The sequence below is a fragment of the Loxodonta africana genome, chromosome 2 (assembly GCF_030014295.1).
Source record: "Loxodonta africana isolate mLoxAfr1 chromosome 2, mLoxAfr1.hap2, whole genome shotgun sequence".
NCBI classification, from domain to species: domain Eukaryota; kingdom Metazoa; phylum Chordata; class Mammalia; order Proboscidea; family Elephantidae; genus Loxodonta; species Loxodonta africana.
The window spans coordinates 49,153,222-49,179,271 of NC_087343.1; the positions used below are offsets into that span (position 1 = coordinate 49,153,222).

The window sequence follows — 26,050 nt, forward strand, 5'->3', positions numbered from 1 at the left end:
CAGTAATAATGGTCATAAAAACTTTCAATCAAATGGGAAATCAGAGTTTTAAACTGATTTGGATGTTTAATAATCAAAACCTTTTTTTTATTAGAGATAACTAGCGATAGCCTTCCTTTCATTCCTGGTATTGGTAATTTGTGTTCCTCTGTCTCCTTACTCTCTCCCTCTCTAACTTGCTTAGGCTAGCTAGGAGTTTATCAATATTTTTGAGCTTTTTACTTTTATTGAATTTCTGTGTTTTTTATCCATTTTCCTTTTCACTGATATCTACTTTTATCTTTATTATTATCTTCCTTCTTATTTTGGGTTTAATTTGCTCTTCTTTGTCTAGCTTCTTTTTTTTATTGTATTATATTTTAGGTGAAAGTTTACAGCACAAATTAGTTTTTCATTTAAAAATTTATACACAAATTATTTTGTGACATTGGTTGCAATCTCTGCAATGTGTCAGTACTCACCCTTTTTCACTTTACAGTCTTGGATTCCCCACATCCATTTGTCTAGGTTTCCTGTCCCTTGCTGCCTTCTCGTCTTTGCCTTTGGGCAGGAATTGCCTATTTGGTCTCATATACTTGATGGAACTAAGAAACACCTTCCTCATGTGTGTTATTATTTGTTTTATAGGCCTGTCTAGTCTGTGTCAGAGAGGGAGACTATATATATGTTGACTCCGTAAACAATATCATTAATATCACACCCAAGTAAAATTTTGCTGAAGATCATTCAAAAGCAGCTGCAGCAGTACATTGACAGGGAGCTGTCAGAAATTCAACCCAGATTCAGAAGAGGATGGAGAACCAGGGATATCATTGCTGATGTCAGATGGATCCTGGCTGAAAGCAGAGGGTACCAGAAAAATGTTTACCTGTGTTTTACTGACTATGCAAAGGTATTCGGCTCTGTGGATCATAACAAATTATGGATAACACTGCAAAGAATGGGATTCCAGAACACTTAATTGTGTTCATGAGGAACCTGTACATAGATCAAGAGACAGTCGTTCAAACAGAACAAGGTGATACGGCACGGTTTAAAGTCAGGAAAGGTGTGCATCAGGTTTCTATCCTTTCACCATACCTATTCAACCTGTATGCTGAGCAAATAATCCAAGAAGCTGGATGCAGCAACAGGATTGGAAGAAGACTCATTAACAACCTTTGTTATGCACATGACGCAACCTTGCATGCTGAAAGTGAAGAGAACTTGAACCACTTACTGATGAAGATCGAAGACCACAGACTTCAGTATGGATTACACCTCAACTTTATAAAGGAAAAAAAATCCTCACAACTGGACCAATAAGCAACATGTTGATATGCAGAGAAAAGACTGAAATTGTCAGGATTTCATTTTACTCAGATCCACAATCAACACCTATGGAAGCAGCAGTCAGGAAATCAAAAGACGCATTGCATTAGGCAAATCTGCTGCAAAAGACCTCTTTAAAGTGTTGAAGAGCAAAGATGTCACCTCGAAGACCTAGGTGCACCTGACCCAAGCCATGGTGTTTTCAGTCGTCTCATATAAATGTGAAAGCTGGATGATGAATAAGGAAAACCAAAGAAGAATTGATGCCTTTGAATTGTGGTGTTGGCAAGGAATGTTGAATATACCATGGACTGCCAAAAAAAAAAAAAAAAACAAACCTGTCTTGCAAGAAGTGCCACAAGAATGCTCCTTGGAAGCAACGATGGTGAGACTACGTCTCACGTACTTTAGACATGTTTTCAGAAGGGATCAGTCCCTGGAGAAGGACATCATTCTTGGTAAAGTAGAGGGTCAGCAAAAAAGAGGAAGAACTTCAACTAAATACATTGACATAGTGGCTGCAACAATGGGCTTAAGCCTAATAATGATTGTGAGGATGGCAAAGGACCAGGCAGTTTTTCGCTCTCTTGTACATAGGGTCACTATGAGCCAGAATTAACTTGACGGCACCTAACAACAACAGTCTCTGTCAGACCAGTAAGTCTAGTCTTTTTTGTTAATTTGAATTTTGTTCTACATTTTTCTCTGACTCTGTCCAAAACCCTCTATTGTGATCCTTGTCAGAGCGGTTGATGGTGGTAGCCAGGCACCATCTATTTGTTCTAGGCTCAGGCTGCTGGAGGCTGTGATTCATGTGTTCCATTAGTCTTTTGGACTAAAGTCTTCCTTGTGTCTTTCATTTTCTTCATTCTCCTTTGCCCCAAATGTGATGGGACCAAGAGATGTATTTTAGATGGCTACTCACAAGCTTTTAAGGCCCCAGATGCTACTTACCAAAGTAGGATATAGAACATTTTCTTTATGAACTGTGTTGTGCCAACTGAGTTAGATGTCCTCCGAGACCATGGTCCCCAGCCCGCAGGCCCAGGTCCCTCAAGGTGTTTGGATGTGTCTAGGAAGCTTCTATGGCTTTGCCTTTTGCTGACTTCCCCTATATTATGTGTCGTCTTTCTTTTCACCAAAGTTAACACTTGTCTATTATCTAGTTGGTTATTCCCCCTCCTCACTCCTCCCCTCTCTCATAACCATCAAAAATTGTTTTATTTTGTTTTGTTTTTCTGTGTGCCAACCTTTTCTTGGGTTTTTATAATAGTGGTCTCATACAACATTTGTTCTTTTGTAATTGACTTATTTCACTCAGCATAGTGCCCTCCAGACTCATCCATGTTGTGAGATGTTTCGAAGATTCATCATTATTCTTTATCATTGCATAGTATTCCATTGTGCATATATACCATGATTTGTTTAACCATTCATCTGTTGATGGACTCTTAGGTTGTTTCCATCTTTTTGCTATTGTAAATAGTGCTGCAATAAACATGGATGTGCATATGTCTATTCATGTGATGGCTCATTTCTCTAGGATATGTTCTTTGAGTGGGATTCCTGGATCATATGGTATTTCTGTTTCTAGTTTTTTAAGGAGGCACCATATTGTTTTCCATAGTGGTTGTACTATTTTACATTCCACTAGCAGTACGTGAGAGTTCCAATTTCCCCCCAACGTCTCCGACATTTTTTATTTCCTGTTTTTTTGATTCATACATGTATTATCAGGGTGAGATAGTAATCTCATTGTAGTTTTGATTTGCATTTCTTTAATGTCTAATGACTAATGAGGCACCCTGGTAGCACAGTGGTTAAAAGCTACGGCTGCTAACCAAAAGTAAGGCAGTTCGAATCAACTATCTGCTCCTTGGAAACCCTATGGGGCAGTCCTCCTCTGTCCTATAGGGTCGCTATTAGTTGGAATTGACTCGACAGCAGCGGGATTGGTTTCTTTGGTAACGACTAACGATCTCGAGCATTTCCTCATGTGTCTATTAGCTGCCTGAATGTCTTCTTTGGTGAAGTATCTGTTCATGTCCTTTGCCCATTTTTAATTGGATTATTTGTCTTTTTATTGTAGAGATGTTAAAGTATTCTATAGCTTTTAGAGATTAGACCCTTGTCAGATATGTCATAGCCAAAAATTTTTTTCCAGTCTGTAGGTTCTCTTTTGATGAAGTCTTTTGCTGAGCATAAGTGTTTAACTTTTAGCCACTCCCAGTTATCTAGTTTATCTTCTGGTGTTTGTGAATTGTTACTTATGGTTTGTATTGAATTTATGCCATGTATTAGGACCCCTAGCAGTGTCCCTTTTTTTTCCCCCCATGGTCTTCATCATTTTAGATTTTATATTTAGGTTTTTTATATATTTTGAGTTAGTTATTCTGTATGGTGTGAGGTATGGGTCCTGTTTTATTTTTTTACAGATGGACATCCAATTTTACAGCACCATTTGTTAAATAGACTGTCTTTTCCCCTATTTCATGGACTTTGGGGCTTTGTCAAAGGTCAGCTAACCATAGGTGGATGGATTTATACCTGGGTTTAAGTTTCTGCCCCATTGGTCTATGTGTCTGTCATTGTACCAGCACCAGGCTGTTTTGATGACCCTGGCAATATAGTAGGTTCTGAAATCAGGTAATATGAGGCCTCTTACCTTGTTCTTTCTCTTCAATAATGCTTTGCTTATCCAGGACCTCTTTCTTTCTATACAAAGTTGATGCTTAGTTTTTCCATCTAGTTAAGGAATGTTGTTGATATTTTGATCAGGACTGCATTATATCTGTAGATCACTTTCGGTAGGATTGACATTTTCACAATGTTGAGTCTCTCTGTCCAGGAACATGGTATGTTTTTTCCATTTATGTAGGTCTCTTTTGGTTTCACCAACATAAAAGGTAACTGTACACATGGACCTCATCAGATGGAACACACAGAAATCAAATTAACTACGTCTGTGGAAACAGACAGTGGAAATGCTCAATATCATCAGTCAGAACAAGGCCCGGGGCTGACTGTGGAACAGATCATCAATTGCTCATATGCAAGTTCAAGCTGAAACTGAAGAAAATCAGAACAAGTCCACGAGAACCAAAATATGACCTTGAGTATATCCCACCTGAATTTAGAGACCATCTCAAGAATAGATTTGACACATTGAACACTAGTGACCGAAGACCAGACAAGTCGTGGAATGACATCAAGGACATCATCCATGAAGAAACCAAGAAGTCACTGAAAAGACAGGAAAGAAAGAAAAGACCAAGATGCATGTCAGAGGAGACTCTGAAACTTGCTCTTGAGCATCCAGCAGCTAAAGCAAAAGGAAGAATTGATGAAGTAAAAGAACTGAACAGAAGATTTCAAAGGGCCCCTCGAGAAGACAAAGTAAAGTATTATAATGACACGTGCAAAGAGTTGGAGACGGAAAACCAAAAGGGGAGAACACGCTTGGCATTTCTCAAACTGAAAGAACTAAAGAAAAATTCAAGCCTTGAGTTGCAATAGTGAAGGATTCCATGGGGAAAATATTAAACGACGCAGGAAGCATCAAAAGAAGATGGAAGGAATACACAGAATCATTATACCAAAAAGAATTAGTCGATATTCAACCATTTCAAGAGGTAGCATATGATCAGGACCCAGTGATGGTACTAAAGGAAGAAGTCCAAGCTGCTCTGAAGGCATTGGCAAAAAACAAGCCTCCAAGAATTGATGGAATATCAATTGAGATGTTTCAACAGACAGATGCAGCACTGGAGGTGCTCACTTGTCTATGCCAAGAAATATGGAACATAGCTTCCTGGCCAACTGACTGGAAGAGATCCATATTTATGCCTATTCCCAAGAAAGGTGATCCAGCTGAATGTGGAAATTATAGAACAATATCATTAATATCACACGCAAGCAAAATTTTGCTGAAGATCATTCAAAAACCGCTACAGCAGTATATCAACAGGGAACTGCCAGAAATTCAGGCCAGTTTCAGAAGAGGACGTGGAACCAGGGATATCATTGCTAATGTCAGATGGATCCTGGCTGAAAGCAGAGAATACCAGAAGGATGTTTACCTGTGTTTTATTGATTATGCAAAGGCATTCGACTGTGTGGATCATAACAAATTATGGGTAACATTGGGAAGAATGGGAATTCCAGAACACTTAATTGTGCTCATGAGGAACCTGTACATAGATCAAGAGGCAGTTGTTTGGACAGAACAAGGGGATACTGATTGGTTTAAAGTCAGGAAAAGTGTGCGCCAGGATTGTATTCTTTCAGCATACCTATCCAATCTGTATGCTGAGCAAATAATTCAAGAAGCTGGACTATATGAAGAAGAACGGGGCATCAGGATTGGAGGAAGACTCATTAACAACCTGCATTATGCAGATGACACAACCTTGCTTGCTGAAAGTGAAGAGGACTTGAAACACTTACTAATGAAGATCAAAGACCATAACCTTCAGTATGGATTACACCTCAACATAAAGAGAACAAAAATCCTCACAACTGGACCAATGAGCAACATCATGATAAACAGAGAAAAGATTGAAGTTGTCAAGGATTTCATTTTACTTGGATCCACAATCAACACCCATGGAAGCAGCAGTTAAGAAATCAAAAGACCCATTGCATTAGGCAAATCTGCTGCAAAAGACCTCTTAAGAGTGTTGAAGAGCAAAGATTTCACCCTGAAGACTAAGGTGAGCCTGACCCAGGCCATGGTATTTTCAATCACATCATATGCATGTGAAAGCTAGACAATGAATAAAGAAGACTGAAGAAGAGTTGATGCCTTAGAGTTGTGGTGTTGGCGAAGAATATTGAATATATATGTATATATATATAGTGCCATCGAGTCGATTCCAACTCATAGCGACCCTATAGGACAGAGTAGAACTGCCCCATAGATTTTCCAAGGATTGAATATACTATGGACTGCCAAAAGAACGAACAAATCTGTCTTGGACGAAGTGCGGCCAGAATGCTCCTTAGAGGCAAGGATGGCGAGACTGCATCTTACCTACTGTGGACATGTTGTCAGGAGGGATCAGCCCCTGGAGAAGGACATCATCCTTGGCAGAGTACAGGGTCAGCAGAAAAGAGGAAGACCCTCAACAAGGTGGATTGACACAGTGGCTGCAACAATGAGCTCAAGCATAACAAAGATTGTAAGATGGCGCAGGACCGCGCCGTGTTTCCTTCTGTTGTGCATAGGGTGGTTATGAGTCGGAACTGACTCGAAGGCACCTAACAACAACAACAACAACAACTTTTGGTTTCTTGCAATAGTGTTTGTAGTTCTCTTTGTATACGTCTTTTACATCCCTGGTCAGATTTACTCCAAAGTATTTTATCTTTTTAGGGGCTATTATAAATGGTATTATTTTCCTGATTTCCTCTTCAAAATTCTCTTTGTTGGTATATAGAAACCCAACTGATTTTTGTATGTTGATCTTGTACCCTGCTACATTGCTGAATCTTTCTATTAGTTCTAGAAGTTTTCTTGTGAAATCTTGGGGGCTTTCTATGTACAGGATCATGTCATCTGTGAATAGGGATAGATAGAAGAGCTCACATCAGTACTACTCAAACTCTTTCAGAGTATAGAAAAAGAAGGAATACTCCTGAATTCATTCTATGAAGCTGGCATAACCCTGATACCAAAGCCAGGCAAGGATACCACAAAAAAAAAAAGGAAAATTATAGATCAATATCTCACATGAATATAGATGCAGAAATTCTCAACAAAATTCTAGCCAATAGAATTCAGCATCATATTAAAAAAACAAAATACATCACGAGCAAGTGGGATTCATACCAGGTATGCAAGGATGGTTCAGCATTAGAAAATCGGTCAACTTTTCCAATTTTGGATATGCTTCTTTTCCAATTTGGATACCCTTTATTTCTTTTTCTTGCCTTATTGCTCTACATAGGTCTTCAAGCAGAATTTTAAATAACCCATTAACTCATTGCCTTTGAGTCGGTTCCAACTCAGAGCAATCCTATAGGACAGAGTAGAACTGCCCCATAGAGATTCCAAGGAGCACCTGGTGGATTCGAACTGCTGACCTTTTGGTTAGCAGCCAAACTCTTAGCCACTACACCACCAGGGTTTCCCAATATTAAATACAGGTGGTGATAAACGTCGTCCTTGTCTTGTTCCCATTTCAGCTTCTGTCCATTGAGAATGATATTCTTTGCTGGTTTTGTATAGATACTCTTTATTATGTTGAGGAATTTCCTTTCTACTCCTATTTTATTGACGGTTTTTATCAGGAATGGGTTTTGGACTTTATGTAATGCCTTTTCTGCATCAATTGAGATGATCATGTGATTCTTTTGTTCTATTTTTTTGGTGAATTAAGTTGACCGATTTTCTAATGCTGAACCATCCCTGCATACCTGGTATGAATCCCGCTTGCTCGTGATGTATTATTTTTTTAATTTGATGCTGAATTCTATTGGCTAGAATTTTGATGAGAATTTCTGCACCTATATTCATGTGAGATATTGATCTATAATTTTCCTTTTTCTTTTTTTTTTTTGTGGTATCATTGCCTGGCTTTGGCATCAGGGTTATGCCAGCTTCGTAGAATGAATTCAGGAGTATTCCTTCTTTTTCTATACTCTGAAATAGTTTGAGGAGTATTGATGTGAGCTCTTCTCTGAATGTTTGGTAGTATTGTCCAGTGAAGCCATCCAGGCCAGGTCTTTTTTTTTTTGGAAGTTTTTTTAATTGCCTCTTCAATCTCTTTTCTTGTTTTGCGTCTCTTCAGAGTTTCTATCTCAGTTTGTGTTTCCAGAAATTTGTGTGTGTTCCCAGAAATTTGTCTAGGTTCTCAAATTTGTGGAGTATAATTTTTTATAGTATTCTAATTATTAATGAATGTTTGCAGCTGTTTCTTCTCATTTCAAGTCATGCCACATCAGCAAATGAATGTCCCAAAAGCTTGACTTCATCCATGTCATTAAGGTCACCTCTACTTTGAGGCAGCAGCTCTTCCTCAGTGGTATTTTGAATGCCTTCCAACCTGAGGGGCTCATCTTCAGGCACTATATCAGACAATATGCTGCTGCTATTCATAAGATTTTCATTGACAGACTGCCAGGTCCTTCTTCCTAGTCTGTCTTAGTCTGGAAGCTCAGCTGAAACCTGTCCACCATGGTGACCCTGTTGGTATTTGAAATACTGGTGGCATATCTCCCAACATCACAGCAACACACAAGTCACTACAGTACAACAAACTGACAGACGCATAGGAATTGTACCTTTAATCATTACATAATGTCCGGGCGCTCCTTGGAAACTCTGCGGGGCAGCTCTACTCTGTCCTATAGAGTCACTATGAGTCAGAATCAACTCGACGGCACTGGGTTCACTGGGAGTTGTCTTTTATGGTTGATTTTTACTTAAAGTTTATAGTATCTGAGATTAGTATTGCCACTCATGCTCTTTTCTGGTTACGCTGTGCTTCACATATTTTTTCCATTGTTTGATTTTTTATATATTTTGTGTTTGTGTCTAAGATGCTTCTCTTTGTTGTTGCTGTTGTTAGGTGCCCTCGAGTCAGCTCTGACTCATAGAGACCCTATGTACCACAGAACGAAACACTACCCAGTCCTACTCCATCCTTACAGTCATTGTTATGCTTGCAGCCCATTGTTGCAGCCACTGTGTCAGTCCATCTCGTTGAGGGTCTTCCTCTTTTCCACAAACCCTGTACTTTACCAAGGTTGATATCCTTCTCCAGGGACTGATCCCTCCTGACAACATGTCCAAAGTATGTAAGACACAGTCTTGCCATCCTTGCTTCCCAGTAGCATTCTGATTGTGCTTCCTCCAAGACAGATTTGTTCTTTCTTTTGGCAGTCCATGGTATATTCAATATTTTTCCGATGACACCACAATTCAAAGGCATCAATTCTTCTTCCGTCTTCCTTATTCGTTGTCCAGCTTTCACGTGCATATAATGCAACTGAAAGTACCATGGCTTGGGTCAGGCACATGTTAGCCTTGAAGGTGACATCTCTGCTTTTCAACCCTTTAAAAAGGTCCTTTGCAGCAGATTTGCCCAGTGCAATGCATCTTTTGATTTCTTGACTGCTGCTTCCATGGGTGTTGATTGTGGATCCAAGTAAAATGAAAACCTTGACAACTTCAGTCTTTTCTCTCTTTATCATGATGGGGCTTATTGGTACAGTTGTGAGGATTTTTGTTTTCTTTATGTTGAGGTGTAATCCATACTGAAGGCTGTGGTCTTTGATCTTCACCAGTAAGTGCTTCAAGTCCTCTTCACTTTCAGCAAGCCAGGTTCTGTCATCTGCATAATGCTGGTTCTTAATGAGTCTTCCTCCAATCCTGATCCCTGTTCTTCTTCATATAGTCCAGCTTCTTGAATTATTTGCTCAGCATACATATTGAATAAGTATGGTGAAATGATACAGCCGTGATGCACACGTTTCCTGACTTTAAACCACTCAGTTTCCCCTTGTTCTGTTCAAACAAACTGCCTCTTGATCTATGTACAGGTTCCTCATGAGCACAATTAAGTGTTCTGGAATTCCTATTCTTCGAAATGTTATCCATAGTTTATGATCCACACAGTCGAATATCTTTGCATAATCAATAAAACACAGGTAAACATCCTTCTGGTATTCTCTGCTTTCAGCCAGGATCCATTTGACATCAGCAGTGATATCCCTGATTCCACGTCCTGTTCTGAATCTAGCTTGAATTTCTGGCAGTTCCCTGTCGATATACTGCTGCAGCTGCTTTTGAATGATCTTCAGCAAAATTTTGCTTGCATGTGATATTAATGATATTGTTTGATAATTTCTGCATTCATTTGGATCACCTTTCTTGGGAATAGGCTTGAGTATGGATCTCTTCCCTTTGGTTGACCAGGTAGCTGTCTTCCAAATTTCTTGGCATAGATGAGTGAGCACTTCCAGCACTGCATCTGTTTGTTGAAACATCTCAGTTGATATTCTGTCAATTCCCAGAGCCTTGTTTTTTGCCAATGCCTTCAGAGCAGCTTGGACTTCTTCCTTCAGTACCATCGGTTCCTGATCATATGTTGCCTCTTGAAGTGGCTGAACATCAACTAATTCTTTTTGGTATAATGACCCTTTGTATTCCTTCCATTGTCTTTTGGTGCTTCCTGCATCATTTAATATTTTCCCCATAGAATCCTTCACTATTGCGACTCGAGTCTTGAATTTTTTCTTCAGTTCTTTCAGCTTGAGAAATGCCAAGTGTGTCCTTTCCTTTTGGTTTTCTATCTCCAGCTGTTTGCATATGTCATTATAATACTTTCTTCTTGAGCTGCCCTTTGAAATCTTCTGTTCAGTTCTTTTAGTTCATCATTTCTTCCTTTTGCTTAAGCTGCTCGATGTTCGAGAGCAAGATTCAGAGTCTCCTCTGACATCCATCTTGGTCTTTTCTTTCTTTCCTCTCTTTTCAGTGACCTCTTGCTTTCTTCATGTATGTCATTCCACAACTCATCTGGTCTTCAGTCATTAGCGTTCAATGCGTCAGTTCTGTTCTTGAGATGGTCTCTAAATTAAGGTGGGATATACTCAAGGCTATACTTTGGCTCTCGTGGACTTGCTCTGATTTTCTTCAGTTTCAACTTGAACTTGCATATGAGCAATTGATAGTCTGTTCTACAGTCAGCCCCTGGCCTTGTTCTAACTGAAGATATTAAACTTTTCCATCATCTCCTTCCACAGATGTAGTCAGTTTGATTCCTGTGTGTTCCATCTGCCGAAGTCCATGTGTATAGTGGCGGTTTATGTTGGTGAAAAAAGTATTTGCAATGAAGAAGTTGGTTGGTCTTACAAAATTCTATCATTTGATCTCTGGCTTTGCCTCTATCACCTAGGCCATATTTTCCAACTACTAATCTTTCTTCTTTGTTTCCAACTTTCACATTCCAATCAGCACTTATTATCATGCATCCTGATTGTGTGTTCGATCAATTTCAAAAAATCTTCAATTTCTTCATCTTTGGCCCTAGTGGTTGGTGCATAAATTTGAATAATAGTCATATTAACTGGTCTTCCTTTTAGGCATATGGATATTATCCTATCACTGACAGCATTGTGTTTCAGGATAGATCTTGAAATTTTCTTCTTAACAATGAATGCAACACCATTCCTCTTCAAGTTGTCATTCCCGGCATAGTAGTCTATATGACTGTTTGATTCAAAATGGCCAATACCAGTCCATTTCAGTTCACTAAAGCCTAGAATATCGATGTTTATGTGTTCCATTTCATTTTTGACAATTTCCAATTTTCCTAGATTCATACTTCATACATTCCACGTTCTGATTATTAATGGATGTTTGCAGCTGTTTCTTCTCATTTTGAGTTGTGGCACATCAGCAAATGAAGGTCCCAAAAGCTTGACTCCATCCACGTCATTAAGGTCAACTCTACTTTGAGAAGGCAGTTCTTCCCCAGTCATCTTTTGAGTGCCTTCCAACCTGGGGGGCTCATCTTCTAGCACTATATCAGGCAGTGTTCCACTGCTATTCATAAGGTTTTCACTGGCTAATTCTTTTCAGAAGTAGACTGCTGGGTCCTCCTTCCTAGTCTCTCTTAGTCTGGAAGCTCAGATGAAACCTGTCCTCTGTGGGTGACCCTGCTGGTATCTGAATACCAGTGGCATAGCTTCCAGCATCACAGCAACAGCCAAGCCCCCATAGTACAACATGCATCTCTCATAGACAGCAAATTGATGAGTCCTCCCTTTTTATCCATTCAGCGACTCTTTGTCTCTTTACAGGTACATTTAAACCACTTACATTCAGTGTGATTATAGACAGGTAAAAGTTTATTGTTATCATGTTGTTGTGCCTTCTTGTGTGTGTGGTGCTTATGTTTTCTTTGCTCCTCTTTTCTGTGCTGAGTTCCTTTTGTCTGTGGATTTTTTTCTTTCAATTATAGAGTTTGTGTTTACTGAGGTTTTATGTTTTTCTTCTTTTTTATTCTGATGAGTAATTTGTTAACTTTCTTTGTGGCTACCCTGAGATTTACTCTTATCTTCCTAAGAATATATAACTACACTGTTTATTCCTGTTTTTATTGTTTTGATGTTGCCGTCATTTATACATTGACTTCTCTGTTTTCCCATTTTAAGTCTTTTAGCCCTGTTTTATTATGGAGAGTTCTTTACCTAGGTTGGTATCTGGCTAATGCTGTCCTGTGTGCTAGATTTCAGTTGTAGTCTGATGCTGTTGGTTCTCTAACTGAAGGAGTCCCTTTAATATTGCTTGTAAGTTTGGTTTGGTTTTATGAATTCCCTTAATTTCTGTTTATTTAGAAATATCCTAATTTTGCTGTCATATTTGAGAAAGAGTTTTACAGCATATATTACTCTTGGTTGGCAGTTTTTCTTCCAAGGTTTTATATATGTCGTCCCATTGTCTTCTTGCCTGCATAATTCCTGCCGAGTAATCAGAGCTTAGTTTTATTGTTTCCTCTTTGTATGTGACTTTTCATTTTTCTTGAATTGCTCTAGGATTTTTTTGTTTGTCTTTGATTTTGGCAAGTTATTTGTCTGTAGACACAATAGCTTTCACCAACTTGTCCAGATAGGCAGAACAGCAGCAGTTAGAGCAAGCCCACTTCACTGTACCCTGGTTTGGTGAGATGGCTGAGGGTGGACTGGGTGGGTACTGCCTGCCACCTGATATTGGTCCAGCAGCGTGGAGGCATTCACAGCCCCTCGTTTTTCTCCATTCAACAACTGGTCGAGTGGTAGGAGTGGAGGGGCAGTGCAGGCCTGGTGTGGCAGCAGGGCTGACTGAGGACACTCCATCTGCAGTGGCACAGTGAGAGCCAGCGGGCAGGGGGGTCAGTGTTCAGGGCGGGTGCTCTGTCTCCTGTTGGGACCTCTGTGAAGTTACCTTCCCATGCTGCCTATCCAAGATGCTTGCTGGCTGTGTTCCAAGATGGTGGTGCTATGTTGTATTAGTTGGTAGGGGACCTCCACCTTGTATCTCTCCTCTTTCTCTGTTATTCAGTTTCTTCTTCCATTTGGTATTTGATCTATTTCTTTATCCCTTCATTTGATGCTTAGAGTTCCAGGATTGATGTTTGTATCTGTTTTTTTAGTTTTTTGGGTCTTTGCTGAAGAGGGACGGCATAATGTATCTGTCTAGGATGCTATGTTGGTTCTCCCTGTCCTTTTTCTAGCTTTTTCAGGTGGAAGCTTAGACAATTGATTTTTCAAGCATTCTTTTTTTCCTAATGTAAATAGTTAAACCTATAAATTTCCTTCTAAGCACTGCTTTAGCTGCATTCCATTAATTTTATGTTTTGCTTTTATTATCATTCACTTTTAAATATTTTCAAATTTCTACTTTGCATTATTTCAAATTGTGTTGTTTAATTTCCAAATATATGGAGGGTTTCCGGGTATCTTTTTGTTATTGGTTTCTAATTTAAATACATTGTGTCCAGAGAATATGTTCTTTACAAGTTAAGTCATTTTACATTTATTGTAACATGTTTTATGGCCCAGCATATAGTCTACCTTGGTGAATTGTCCATTTGAGCTTGAAAAGAAGGTGTATTCTGCAGTTGTTTATGTAATACTATTTAAATGTCAATTAGTCTGAGTTAGTTGACAATATTGTTTAAGAGTTCTGTGCCCTTATTTTCTATCAATTATCAAGTACTGAAAATTTTAGTTGTAACTTGTCTGGTGTGTAGTAGGTGCTAGATGCATATTTGTGAATGCATAACGAGTGGAAGCTTAAAATGTTAAACATATTTCCATATTAATTAAAAATGCTTTGTATTTACTATGCTTCTTTACACATTGGTGATGATTTTTACACAGATGAAAATGAACAACTAAAAAGAAATACTGATCTTATGAAGGAGAAACTAAAGTCTCACGAACAGGTGAGTTTATGTATCACTATATTCAAGCAAGTCCTTATAGAGCATTTGTCTTATTTAATTAGAAAAAAAAGGTAGTTACTGTAAATAAACACAGCAAAACTTGTAATACGTATGTGTGTGTGTATATATATATATGCCAAAATCTTTAACAAATGAAAATTTATTTTTAAAGAAATACAAGTTTTTTGGACCCCAGCCTTTATATGCAATATAGTACACTAATGTATTACTTGTATTTCTTTTTGTTTCTACCAAAAAAAATAGAGGTACAGGTATTTTGCTACACGTTTTTTAATTACATTAGCAGAGATCTTACTTCAGATTATACACTATAAACTTTTTCTATTACAAAGTAAATGTGTCTGTCCTGTTTATAATTTGGATAATCTATTGAAATTGTATCATCCAAATGAAGGTGGCATTTTATGTGAAGCAAAAATAACTTCTCTCCCAGGGGCCACTATGTTGTTGTTGTTTAGGTGCTGTCGAATTGGTTCCAATTCATACCGACCCTTATGTACAACAGAACGAACCATTGCCCAGCCCTGTGCCATCCTCACAATTGTTGCTATGCTTGAGCCCATCGTTGCAGTCATTGTGTCAATCCATCTCTTTGAGGGTCTTCTTTTCCTCTGACCCTCTACCTTACCAAGCATGGTGTCCTACTCCAGGGGCTTGTCCCGCCTGATAACATCTCCAAGTACGTGAGACAAAGTCTTGCAATGCTTGCTTTCAAGGAACAATCTGACTGTACTTGTTCCAAGACAGATTTGTTCATTGTTCTGGCAGTCCATGGTATATTCGGTATTCTTCACAAACACTGTAATTCAAAGGCATCAATTCTCCTTTGACCTTCCTTATTCATTGTCCAGCTTTCACATCCATGTGAGGTGGTTGAAAATACCATGGCTTGGGTCAGGCACACCTTAGTCCTCAAAGTGACGTCTTTGCTTTTCCATACTTGAAAGAGGCCTTTTGCAGCAGATTTGCCCAATGCAATTCATCTTTTGATTTCTTGACAATTGCTCTCATGAGCGTTGTTTGTGGATCCAAGTAAAATGAAATCCTTGACAACCTCAATCTTTTCTCCATTTATCATGATGTTGCTTATTGGTCCAGTTGTGAGGATTTTGTTTTCTTTATGTTGAAATGGAATCCACACTGAAGGCTTGGTCTGAGATCTTCTCCAGTAATTGCTTGAAGTCCTCTTCACTTTCAGCAAGCAAGATTGTATCATCTGCATATTGCAGGTTGTTAATGAGCCTACCACCAATTCTGATGCTGGGTCTTCTTCATGTAGCCCAGTTTCTCAAATTATTTGCTCAGCATACAGATTGAATAAGTATGGTGAAAGGATACAACCCTGATGTACAGCTTTCCTGATTTTAAACCACACAGTATCCCCCTATTCTATTCAAACAACTGCCTCTTGGAATATCTACCTCATGAGCACAATTATATTCTGCCACTTTTTCTTTCCTCTTATAAGAACAGTATAGTGATAGCAATTGTTGATCATATAACACAGTGTTTGAAACATAAAAGGTGCTCAATAAATGTCAGGTCCCATCCCCGTGCCCTTTGGGAGGTTTATTACGCTAAATTTTCATCATTCCCCCTGTTGTGGATTGAATTGTGTCCCCCAAAAACATGTGTCAACTTGGTTAGGCCATAATTCCCAGTGGTTGTCCTCCATTTTGTGATTGATATAATTTTCTTATTTATTGTAAATTCCAGTCTCTGCCCGTGGTTAGAGGCAAGATTGGATTATGCTGAAGAGGATTAGGGTGATATGTAACACCCTTGGTCAGGTCACATCCCTGATCCAATATAAAAGGAGTTTCCCAGGGGTGTGGCCTGCACTACCTTTTATCTTACAAGAGATAAAAAGAAAGAGAAGCAAGCAGAGAGTGGGAGGGACCTCTTTCATACCACCAAGAATGCAGCACTCCGAGGAGAGCGCATCCTTTAGTCCCAGGGTTCCTGCATGGAGAAGCTCCTAGACCAGGGGAAGATTGATGACAAGGACCTTCCTCCAGAGCCGACAGTGAAAGAAAGCCTTCGCCTAGAGTCAGTGCCCTGAATTTGAACTTGTAGCCTACTAGACTGTGAGAGAATAAATTTCTCCTTGTTAAAGCCATTCACTTGTGGCATTCCTGTTAGAGCAGCACTAGATACCTAAGACACTCCCCAAGACCCAATATGCCAAACTCTGGCACACCTAATATCTTAAAGGCTCAAGTTGGATCTATATCAGGCTTAGAGCTTCAACTTGAAGGATGATCCCTGTCGTGGATTGAATTATGTCCCCCCAAAATGTGTGTATCAGTTTGGCTAGGTCACGATTCCTGGTATTGTGTGATTTTCTTACATGCTGTAAATCCTGCCTCTATAATGTTAATGAAGGACAATGGGTGGCAGTTGTGTTAGTGAGGTAGGACTCAGTCTTCAAGATTGGATTGTGTCTTGAGGCAATCTCTTGAAATATAAGAGGCAGAAGTGAGCAGAGAGACAGGAGGACCTCATACCACCAAGAAAGCAGTGCCAGGAGCAGAGTGCATCCTTTGGACCTGGGGCTCTTGCACAGAGAAGCTCCTAGACTGGCTGAAAATTGATAAGAAGGCCAACAGAGAGAGAAAGCCATCACCTGGAGCTGACACCCTGAATTTGGACTTTTAACCTACTTTACTATGAGGAAATAAATTTCTCTTTGTTAAAGCCATCCACTTGTGGTATTTCTGTTATAGCAGCACTAGGTAACTAAGACAGTCTCTAAATTCAGTCTGGTTGCTCATTTGAAGAGACTTTGAAGAGACGCAAACTAGTGCTGGAACCCTGCCCAGGATTTCTGGGTAATACTCAGGTACAAGGAATAGCTTCTGGCTGTGTTCTTGGAAAATTTAGCTATGCATCACCAATTTTAAGGTGGGTTATATGTTTCTGGAACGTATCCTACTCCCTTTTTTTTTTTTTTTCCTCTTTTATTCTTTCCCTATCCCTTCCATGTCTTGCCTCTAAAGCTCAAAGAAACAATAGATGGTGAAGTCAGGTGTAATTGGAGCAGAGATTATTGTTGTTAGGTGCCATCGAGACAGTTCCAACTCATAGTGACCCTATGCATAACAGAACAAAACACCGCCTGGTCCTGTGCCATCCTTACAAACATGCTTGAGCTTATTGTTGCAGCCCCTGTGTCAGTCCATCTCGTTGATGGTCTTCCTCTTTTCGGCTGACCCTGTACTTTGCCAAGCATGATGTCCTTCTCCAGGGACTGATCCCTCCTGACAACATGTCCAAAGCATGTAAAATGCGGTCTTGCCATCCTTGCTTCTAAGGAGCATTCTGGTTGTACTTCTTCTGAAACAGATTTGTTTGTTCTTTTAGCAGTCCATGGTATATTCAATATTCTTCATCAACACCACAATTCAAAGGCATCAATTCTTCTTCGTCTTCCTTATTCATTGTCCAGCTTTCACATGCATATGATGCGATTGAAAATACCTTGGCTTGGGTCAGGCGCACATTAGTCTTCAAGGTGACATCTTTGCTTTTCAACACTTTAAAGAGGTTCTTTGCAGCAGATTTACCCAATGCAATGCTGTTAATTGTGGATCCAAGTAAAATGAAATCCTTGACAACTTCAGTCATTTCTCCGTTTACCATGATGTTGCTCAATGGTCCAGTTGTGAGGATTTTTGTTTTCTTTATGTTGAAGTACAATCCATACTGAAAGCTGTGGTCTTTGATCTTCATTAGTAAGTGCTTCAAGTCTTCTTCACTTTCAACAAGCAAGGTTGTGTCATCTGCATAATGCAGGTTGTTAATGAGTCTTCCTCCAATCCTGATGCCCCATTCTTCTTCACATAGTACAGCTTCTCGGATTATTTGCTCACCATACAGATTGAATATGTGTAAGTGTGAAAGAATACAACCCTGACATACACCTGTCCTGACTTTAAACCACTCAGTATCCCCTTGTTCTGTCCCAACAACTGCCTCTAGATCTTTGTAAAGGTTCCTCATGAGCACAATTAAGTGTTCCAGAACTCTCATTCTTCACAATATTATCCATAATTTGTTATGATCCACACAGTCGAATGCCTTTGCATAGTCAATAAAACACAGGTAAACATCCTTCTGGTATTCTCTGCTTTCAGCCAGGATCCATCTGATATCAGGAATGATATCCCTGGTTCCACATCCTCTTCTGAAACTGGCGTGAATTTCTGGCAGTTCCCTGTCAATATACTGCTGCAGCTGTTTTTGAATGATCTCCAGCAAAATTTTGCTTGCGTGTGATATTAATGATATCGTTCTATAATTTCCACATTCAGCTGGATCACCTTTCTTGGGAATAGGCATAAATATGGATCTCTTCCAGTCAGTTGGCCAGGAAGCTGTTTTCCACATTTCTTGACATAGACAAGTAAGCACCTCCAGCGCTGCATCTGTTGTTAAAACATCTCAGTTGATATTCCATCAATTCTTGGAGCCTTGACTTTTGCCAATGCCTTCAGAGCAGCTTGGACTTCTTCCTTCAGTACCATCGGTTCCTGATCATGTGCTACCTCTTGAAGTGGTTGAACATCGACTAATTCTTTTTGGTATAATGACTCTGTATTCCTTTCATCTTCTTTTGATGCCTCCTGTGTCATTTAACATTTTCCCCATAGAATCCTTCACTATTACGACTCGAGGCTTGAATTTTTTCTTCAGTTCTTTCAGCTTGAGAAACGCCGAGCATATTCTTCCCTTTTGGTTTTCCATCTCCAGCTCTTTGCAAATGTCATTATAATACTTTACTTTGTCTTCTCGAGCCGCCCTTTGAAATCTCCTGTTCAGTTCTTTTACTTCATCAATTCTTCCTTTTGCTTTAGCTGCTTGATGCTCAAAAGCAAGTTTCAGAGTCTCCTCTGACACCCATCTTGGCCTTTTCTTTCTTTCCTGTCTTTTCAGTGACCTCTTTCTTTCTTCATGGATGATGTCCTTGATATCATTCCACAACTCATCTGGTCTGCAGTTACTAGTGTTCAGTGCGTCAAATCTATTATTGAGATTGTCTCTGAATCCAGGTGGGATATACTCAAGGTCATATTTTGGCTCTGGTGGACTTGCTCTGATTTTCTTCAGTTTCAGCTTGAACTTGCATTTGAGCAATTGATGGTCTGTTCCACAGTCAGCCCCTAGCCTTGTTCTGTCTGATGATATTGAGCTTTTCCATCGTCTCTTTCCACAGATATAGTCAATTTGATTCCTGTATGTTCCATCTGGGGAGATCCATGTGTGTAGTCGCTGTTTATGTTGGTGAAAGAAGGTATTTGCAATGAAGAAGTCATTGTTCTCCCAAAATTCTATCATTCAGTCTCCAGTATTGTTTCTATCACCATGGCTGTATTTTCCAACTAGTGATCCTTCTTTGTTTCCAACTTTCGGATTCCAATTACCAGTAATTATCAATTCATCTTGATTGCATGTTCAATCAATTTCAGACTGCAGAGGGTGATAAAAGTCTTCTATTTCTTCATCTTTGGCCCTAGTGGTTGGTGCGTAAATTTGAATAATAGTCATATTAACTGGTCTTCCTTGTAGGTGTATAGATATTATCCGATCACTGACAGCATTGTACTTCAGGATAGATCTTGAAATGTTCTTTTTGATGATGAATGCAACACCATTCCTCTTCAAGTCGTCATTCCCAGCATAGTAGACTATATGATTGTCCGATTCAAAACGGCCGATACCAGTCCATTTCAGCTCACTAAACCCATTAAACCCATTGCCATCGAGTCAATTCTGACTCATAGCGACCGTACAGGACAGAGTAGAACTGCCCCACATGCTTTCCAAGGAGCACCTGGTGGGTTCGAACTACCAACCTTTTAGTTAGCAGCCATAGCACTTTACCACTATGCCACCTGGGTTTCCTTCAGCTCACAAATGCCTAGGATATCAGTGTTTATGCATTCCATTTCATTCTTGATGATTTCCAATTTTTCCTAGATTCATACTTCATACATTCCAGGGTCCGATTATTAATGCATGTTTGCAGCTGTTTCTTCTCCTCTTGAGTTGTGCCACATCCCGAAAGCTTTACTCTATCCACGTCATTAAGGTTGACTCTGCATTGAGGAGGCAACTCTTCCCCAGTCATCTTTTGAGTGCCTTCTAACCTGGGGGGCTCATCTTCCAACACTATATCAGACAGTGTTCTGCTGCTGTTCATAAGGTTTTCACTGGCTGATGCTTTTCAAAAGTAGACTTCTGGGTCCTTCTTCCTAGTCTGTTTTAGTTTGGAAGCTCAGATGAAACCTGTCCTCTGTGGGTGACCCTGCTGGTATCTGAATACCAGTGGCATAGCTTCCAGCATCACAGCAACACACAAGCCCCCACAGTACAACAAACTGACAGACATGTGGGGGGAGCAGAGATAGAAAGAGAAAAAAATTTGCTTCCCTTCCCTTCTAGAACTTCAACCCCTAGAATATTGATTTGTCTAGAATACTATAGGAATTTTCAGAGGGGTGGAAATGAAATACAAAATATCACCACCCAAGAATCTGAACTCCTTCATTAGCTGCTGTCTAAAGAAAACTAAAGATGACCTCAATCTAGTGAGAATTTTCTAGTGCAAATCCTCCGGGTACATCGAAAACGCAGAGAACCACTCCCTAAGAACAAACAAAGGAGGCCGTATTCATGGGACTAGAAGAGTTTTTGTGTTTGTTTTTATTTTTAAGTAATAGGTATAGAAAAACAACTTGCATACAGACAATCCTTAAAAGTTTCATAAAACAAAAATATAACCAGAGGCTATCCCTTGGAATTCAAAGTTCCCAGAAGGCAAATGAGAAGAGAGCAACCAAGTATCACTTGTTAGGACTTGTTCCCCCTACAAAGAGGAAAGGATTACTAAATTTCTCAGGACTGGCACAAGCTACTCTTGGGGAGACGGACCTAGTGAGATAGAGCCCAGGCCCAGCCCAGACATTAGGGAAATCTTCATGTCTGGCGGCTGAAGTGAAAACCAAGTCCTGCAGAATTAACGGAAACGTTTCATTTTAGTGGTGGCATCTCCAGGTGGCAACATCAGTGGGGAATTGAAGGACACATAGGCTCGTCTCTTATTGTTTCTCAGCGCAGCAAACTGTTTAGTGTGCCAATTCAGTCAGTAGTAGTTTAGATCACTCTATAGTCACCCATCTAGGAACCTAGATGCATGCATATGGAAAATGGCAATTTTTGAGATTTACTTTTTTAAAATAAATCAGAGCCAATGGGTTGGATAGATTAGGCCATTCCTGGAGGTTGTTAGGCAGAATAAGTAGCACACATAGGAATCCAGACTATATTCCTTGAACTGATATTATCTGGGGGGATGTATTTATAATTATAACCATCTAAGTCAGTAAATCTAGACCTTTTTTTTCACCAATACCACTAAATATTTATATATATATAAAAAATGTATATATACTTACCCATGATATACTAAATACATTTGATGAGTATCAGGATACAAAAATACATGCATATATATGTATGTGTGTGTATATATATATAAAGATATATATGTACATATATATAATTTTTCATATAATTTCAAGAAGTTAGTAGACCCTTAAAAGCCCATCCACTGGATCTAGCTAAATAACCTTGATCTAAATAATTCTTAGTGGCATTCCCATTCATTCAACAAATATATATAGAATGATGTACACTAGGAGTTTGGGATACAATGGTGTGTAAAATAAGTCCCTGTTCCTGTGGTGTCTAGAGGCTTTCTTGACGCTTTGCCCTCATTATTCCCTTTTTTCTACTATCCTACTTAACTTTCCTTCTTCCAGCTTTGCTTTTCTCTTGATTACATCTTAGGCCTGTGAGTCACTTCCTAATATAGGTCCATACCCCTGGCAAAAGCATAAAACGTATTTTGCGGGTTTTCTCTCCCACCACCTCTCTCAATGTGCCTCTCCCTATTCTTAGCATGATAAATCATCCCAATGCTTCAACAAACTAAGAAGCTAATCTAAGGCAGCTGTCCAGGACTTCTCAAACCCCAGTCCGTCAGTCTCTAGCCTCTTCTCATAAAGCTAACACTTGGCATGGGTAGGCATGGGTAGTGTTTAACCTTCTACTGATAATTAGAAATAGTTATATAATTTTCAGAAACAGAAGTTCAGCCTACATTCAAAAGGTCTCATCCTACCTTGGGGTGAGCTTGCTGACTATGGGATAGTGCCTTCTCTTGACAATAAAGCATAGCTTTGGCTTTTATTGGACATATTTTAATTCTGTAATAGCACATATTCATACAATTAATGCAAATATTTTTATACTTGTGATATGTTAAACACTTTTGATGAATAAACACATTGTCCCTATATGGTCACTATCTCCTTGAAGCAGAAATTGGTCCTTCTCAAATTTGATTCTTCAAACAATGAACAGTGTCTTTCTCTTTACATTTATGATTACATATAAAGGTGGAAAAATTTACATTTCTAATTATTCAAAAAGTTGTGTACACAACTTGTACAAGGCAAGGTCATAGATGCTCCATAGACATATCCAAACTCCCTGAGGGACCATATTGCTGGGCTGAGGGCTGTGGGGACCATAGTCTCAGGGAACATCTTGCTCAATTGGCATAACATAGTTTATAAAGAAAATGTTCTACATTCTACTTTTGTGGGGTCTTAAAAGCCTGTGAGCAGCCATCTAAGATAGTCCACTGGTCTCACCCCTTCAGGAGCAAGAAAGAATTAAGAAAACTAAAGATACCTGGGAAAGATTAGCCCAAAGGACTAATGGACCTCATCTACCACAACCTCCACAGACTGAGCCCAGTATAACTAGATGGTGCCCGGCTACCACCACAGACTGTTCTGACAGAGATCAAAACAGAGGGTCCCAGACAGAGTTGGAGAAAAATGTAGAACAAAATTCTAACTAAAAAAGAAAGACCAGATTTGCTGGCCTGACAGAGACTGGAGAAACCCTGAGAGTATGGCCTCTGGACACCCTTTCAGCTCAGTAATAAAGTCACTCCTGAGGTTCAAACTTCAGCCAAAGATTGGACAGGCCCATAAAACAAAACAAGACTAAAGGGGCACACCAGCCCAGGGGCAAAGACTAGAAGGCAGGAGGGAATAGGAAAGCTGGTGATAGAGGACCCAAGGTTGAGAAGGGAGAGTGTTGACTTGTCGTGGGGTTGTTAACCAATGTCATAAGACAATATGTGTACTAACTGTTTAATGAGAAACTTGTTTGTTCTGTAAACCTTTATCTAAAGTACAATTATAAAAAATGCATGTAAGAAAAAAAAAGAAAAAAGTTGTGTACATATATTTAAATGGAAAAATTTATACTTTTTTAATCTTTAGGAATATAAGAATAATATTGTCAAACTTGTGAATGAAATGAAAATCAAAGAGGATGGATATAAGACAGAAATAAGGAAACTTTATCAGGACATGCAAAAACAAGGTAAAGTTTTTTATTTTAAAGTTCCTAGATTCTAAGACATCAACAAACAATTTAAGTATGTGTATAAGCTTTTTTCAGTAACACCCAGTATTCTTGAATGAACATTTCCTTGATGCATTTTAATTTAGGTTTTTGTGATATAAATTACAGTATTTCTGAATGGGATTCATGATGTTTGCACTTAATAATATTTAATGTGATTAGTACCATAAAATTAATATAAAATGTATAATGAAATTTTCTTCAGTAAAACAGGGCTCGTGAACATATATTGAATATATGTTGAGGTTAATTGGTTTTATATGAGTGTTAAAAACCTTTCTTATGAGTTCATCTTTAGGCACACAATATATAAAAATTAGCTTGAAATGGATGATAGGTCTAAATGTCAAACCTATAAAACTTCTAGAAGAAAGCATAGGAGACAATCTTCATTACCTTGAGGTAGGCACAACTTCTTGGAAAGAAACAAAAAGCACAAACAATACAGAAAAAATTATAACTTGGACTTTATAAAAGTTAAAAACTTCTGTTCTTCAAAACCTGTTAGGAAAATAAAAGGACAATCCACAGACTGGAAGAAAATATTTGCAGAGTACATACCTGATACAGGACTTGTATCGAAAGTATATGAAGAACTCTTAACAACTCAATAATAAGAAGTGGACAACCCAATAAGGAAATGGACCAAATATCTGAACAGACACTGTGCCAAAGAAATATACAGAAGGAGATAAACACATGAAAAGATACTTAACATAATTAGTCAGTTACCACTAGTTGCCATCAAGTCAATTCTGACTCATGTGACCCCATTTGTGTCAGAGCAGAACTGGGCTATATGGGGATTTCAATGACTTATTTTTTGGATGTGGATTGCCAGGCTTTTCTTCCAAGGCATCTCTGGATAGACTCCACCCTCCAACCTTTTGGTTAGCAGCTGAGTGTGTGTTAACCATTTGCACCACTCAGCAACTCCAGTTGGTCAGTAAACACCAACCAAACCAAACCCATTGCCATCGAGTCGATTCCAATTCACAACGACCCTATAGGACAGAGTAGAACTGCCCCTTGGTTTCCAAGGAACAACCTGCAGATTTGAACTGCCAACATTTTGGTTAGCAGCCAAGCTCTTAACCACTGAATTAAAACTACAGGGAGATACAACTTTGCTAAATTTTAAAAGGAGACCTTATGCCTGTTAAATAAATTAAAACTATAATTTAAAAAAAAATTCTCACAAGAAAACTGCAGGCTCTGGTGGTGTCATGGATTGAATTATGGCCCCCAAAAATGTGTACCAACTTGGCCAGGCCATGATTCTCACCAGTATTGTGTGATTGTCCACCATTTTGTCATCTGATGTGATTTTCCTATGTTTTGTAAATCCTACCTCTATAATGTTAATGAGGCAGGATTGTTTGGCAGTTATGTTAATGAGGCAGGGCTTAGTCTACAAGATTAGATTTTGTCTTACGTCAGTCTCTTTTGAAATATAAAAGAGAGAAGCTAGCAGAGAGCAGAGGGACCTCATACCACCAAGAAACAAGAGCCACTAGAATAATGTGTCCTTTGGACCCAGGGTCCCTGGGCTGAGAAGTTCCAAGACCAGAGAAAGATTGACAACAAGGACCTTACCCCAGAGCCAACAGAGAGAGAAAGCCTTCCCCTGGAGCTGGCACCCTGAATTCAGACTTCAAGCCTCCTCGACTATGAGAGAATAAACTCCTGTTTGTTAAAGCCATCCACTGGTGGTATTTCTGTTATAGCAGTGCTAGATAACTAAGACAGTTGGCTTTTCTGGTGAAATTCTACTAACCATTTCAAAAAAAAATAATGCCAATCTTATACAAACACTTTCAGAGGATTAACACAAGAACAAGGACGCTTTTCAGTTCATTTCATAAAGGCCAACATAATCTTGATACCACATGTCTGTCTTCTAATATAGTATTCAAAGATAGATAGATCCATTTCAATGTTTTAGCTCTTATTTTGGCACAATTTCTCTGCATTTGTACCTTCAACAGTGCAGCCTCCAGGCACATAATGGGTACAGATGGAACTCAATTTCTCTAAGTTTTGGATAGCTAAATATATCCTTCTGGGCTTTGTCGCATCCCAGGCTGAGGTGGGACCTTTTATTAGGACCCTGATACTAAGCCCTGACGTTTGAGCAATATTGCCTGATGAAGATGGGAAGAACAGACTGTTGGCTGAGAGAAAATAAAAGCTGTGGCATTCAGAGGGGAAGGCATGGAAAGTGGTAGAGAATAATAGTTCATTTTCCACCTATTCTTTGCACTACACAAAAAAGGTCC

General features: G+C 39.1%; 1 protein-coding gene across 1 annotated transcript in view; it reads left to right on the plus strand.

Moving 5' to 3' along the window:
• Window positions 1–26,050, plus strand: part of CCDC152 (coiled-coil domain containing 152) — a 73,599-nt gene that overhangs the window by 38,609 nt on the left and 8,940 nt on the right. The window contains exons 5-6 of the mRNA XM_003407901.3: window positions 14,179–14,243; window positions 23,627–23,729. Of these exons, the coding sequence (XP_003407949.2) occupies window positions 14,179–14,243; window positions 23,627–23,729 (168 nt within the window). The remainder of the gene's footprint in view (window positions 1–14,178; window positions 14,244–23,626; window positions 23,730–26,050) is intronic.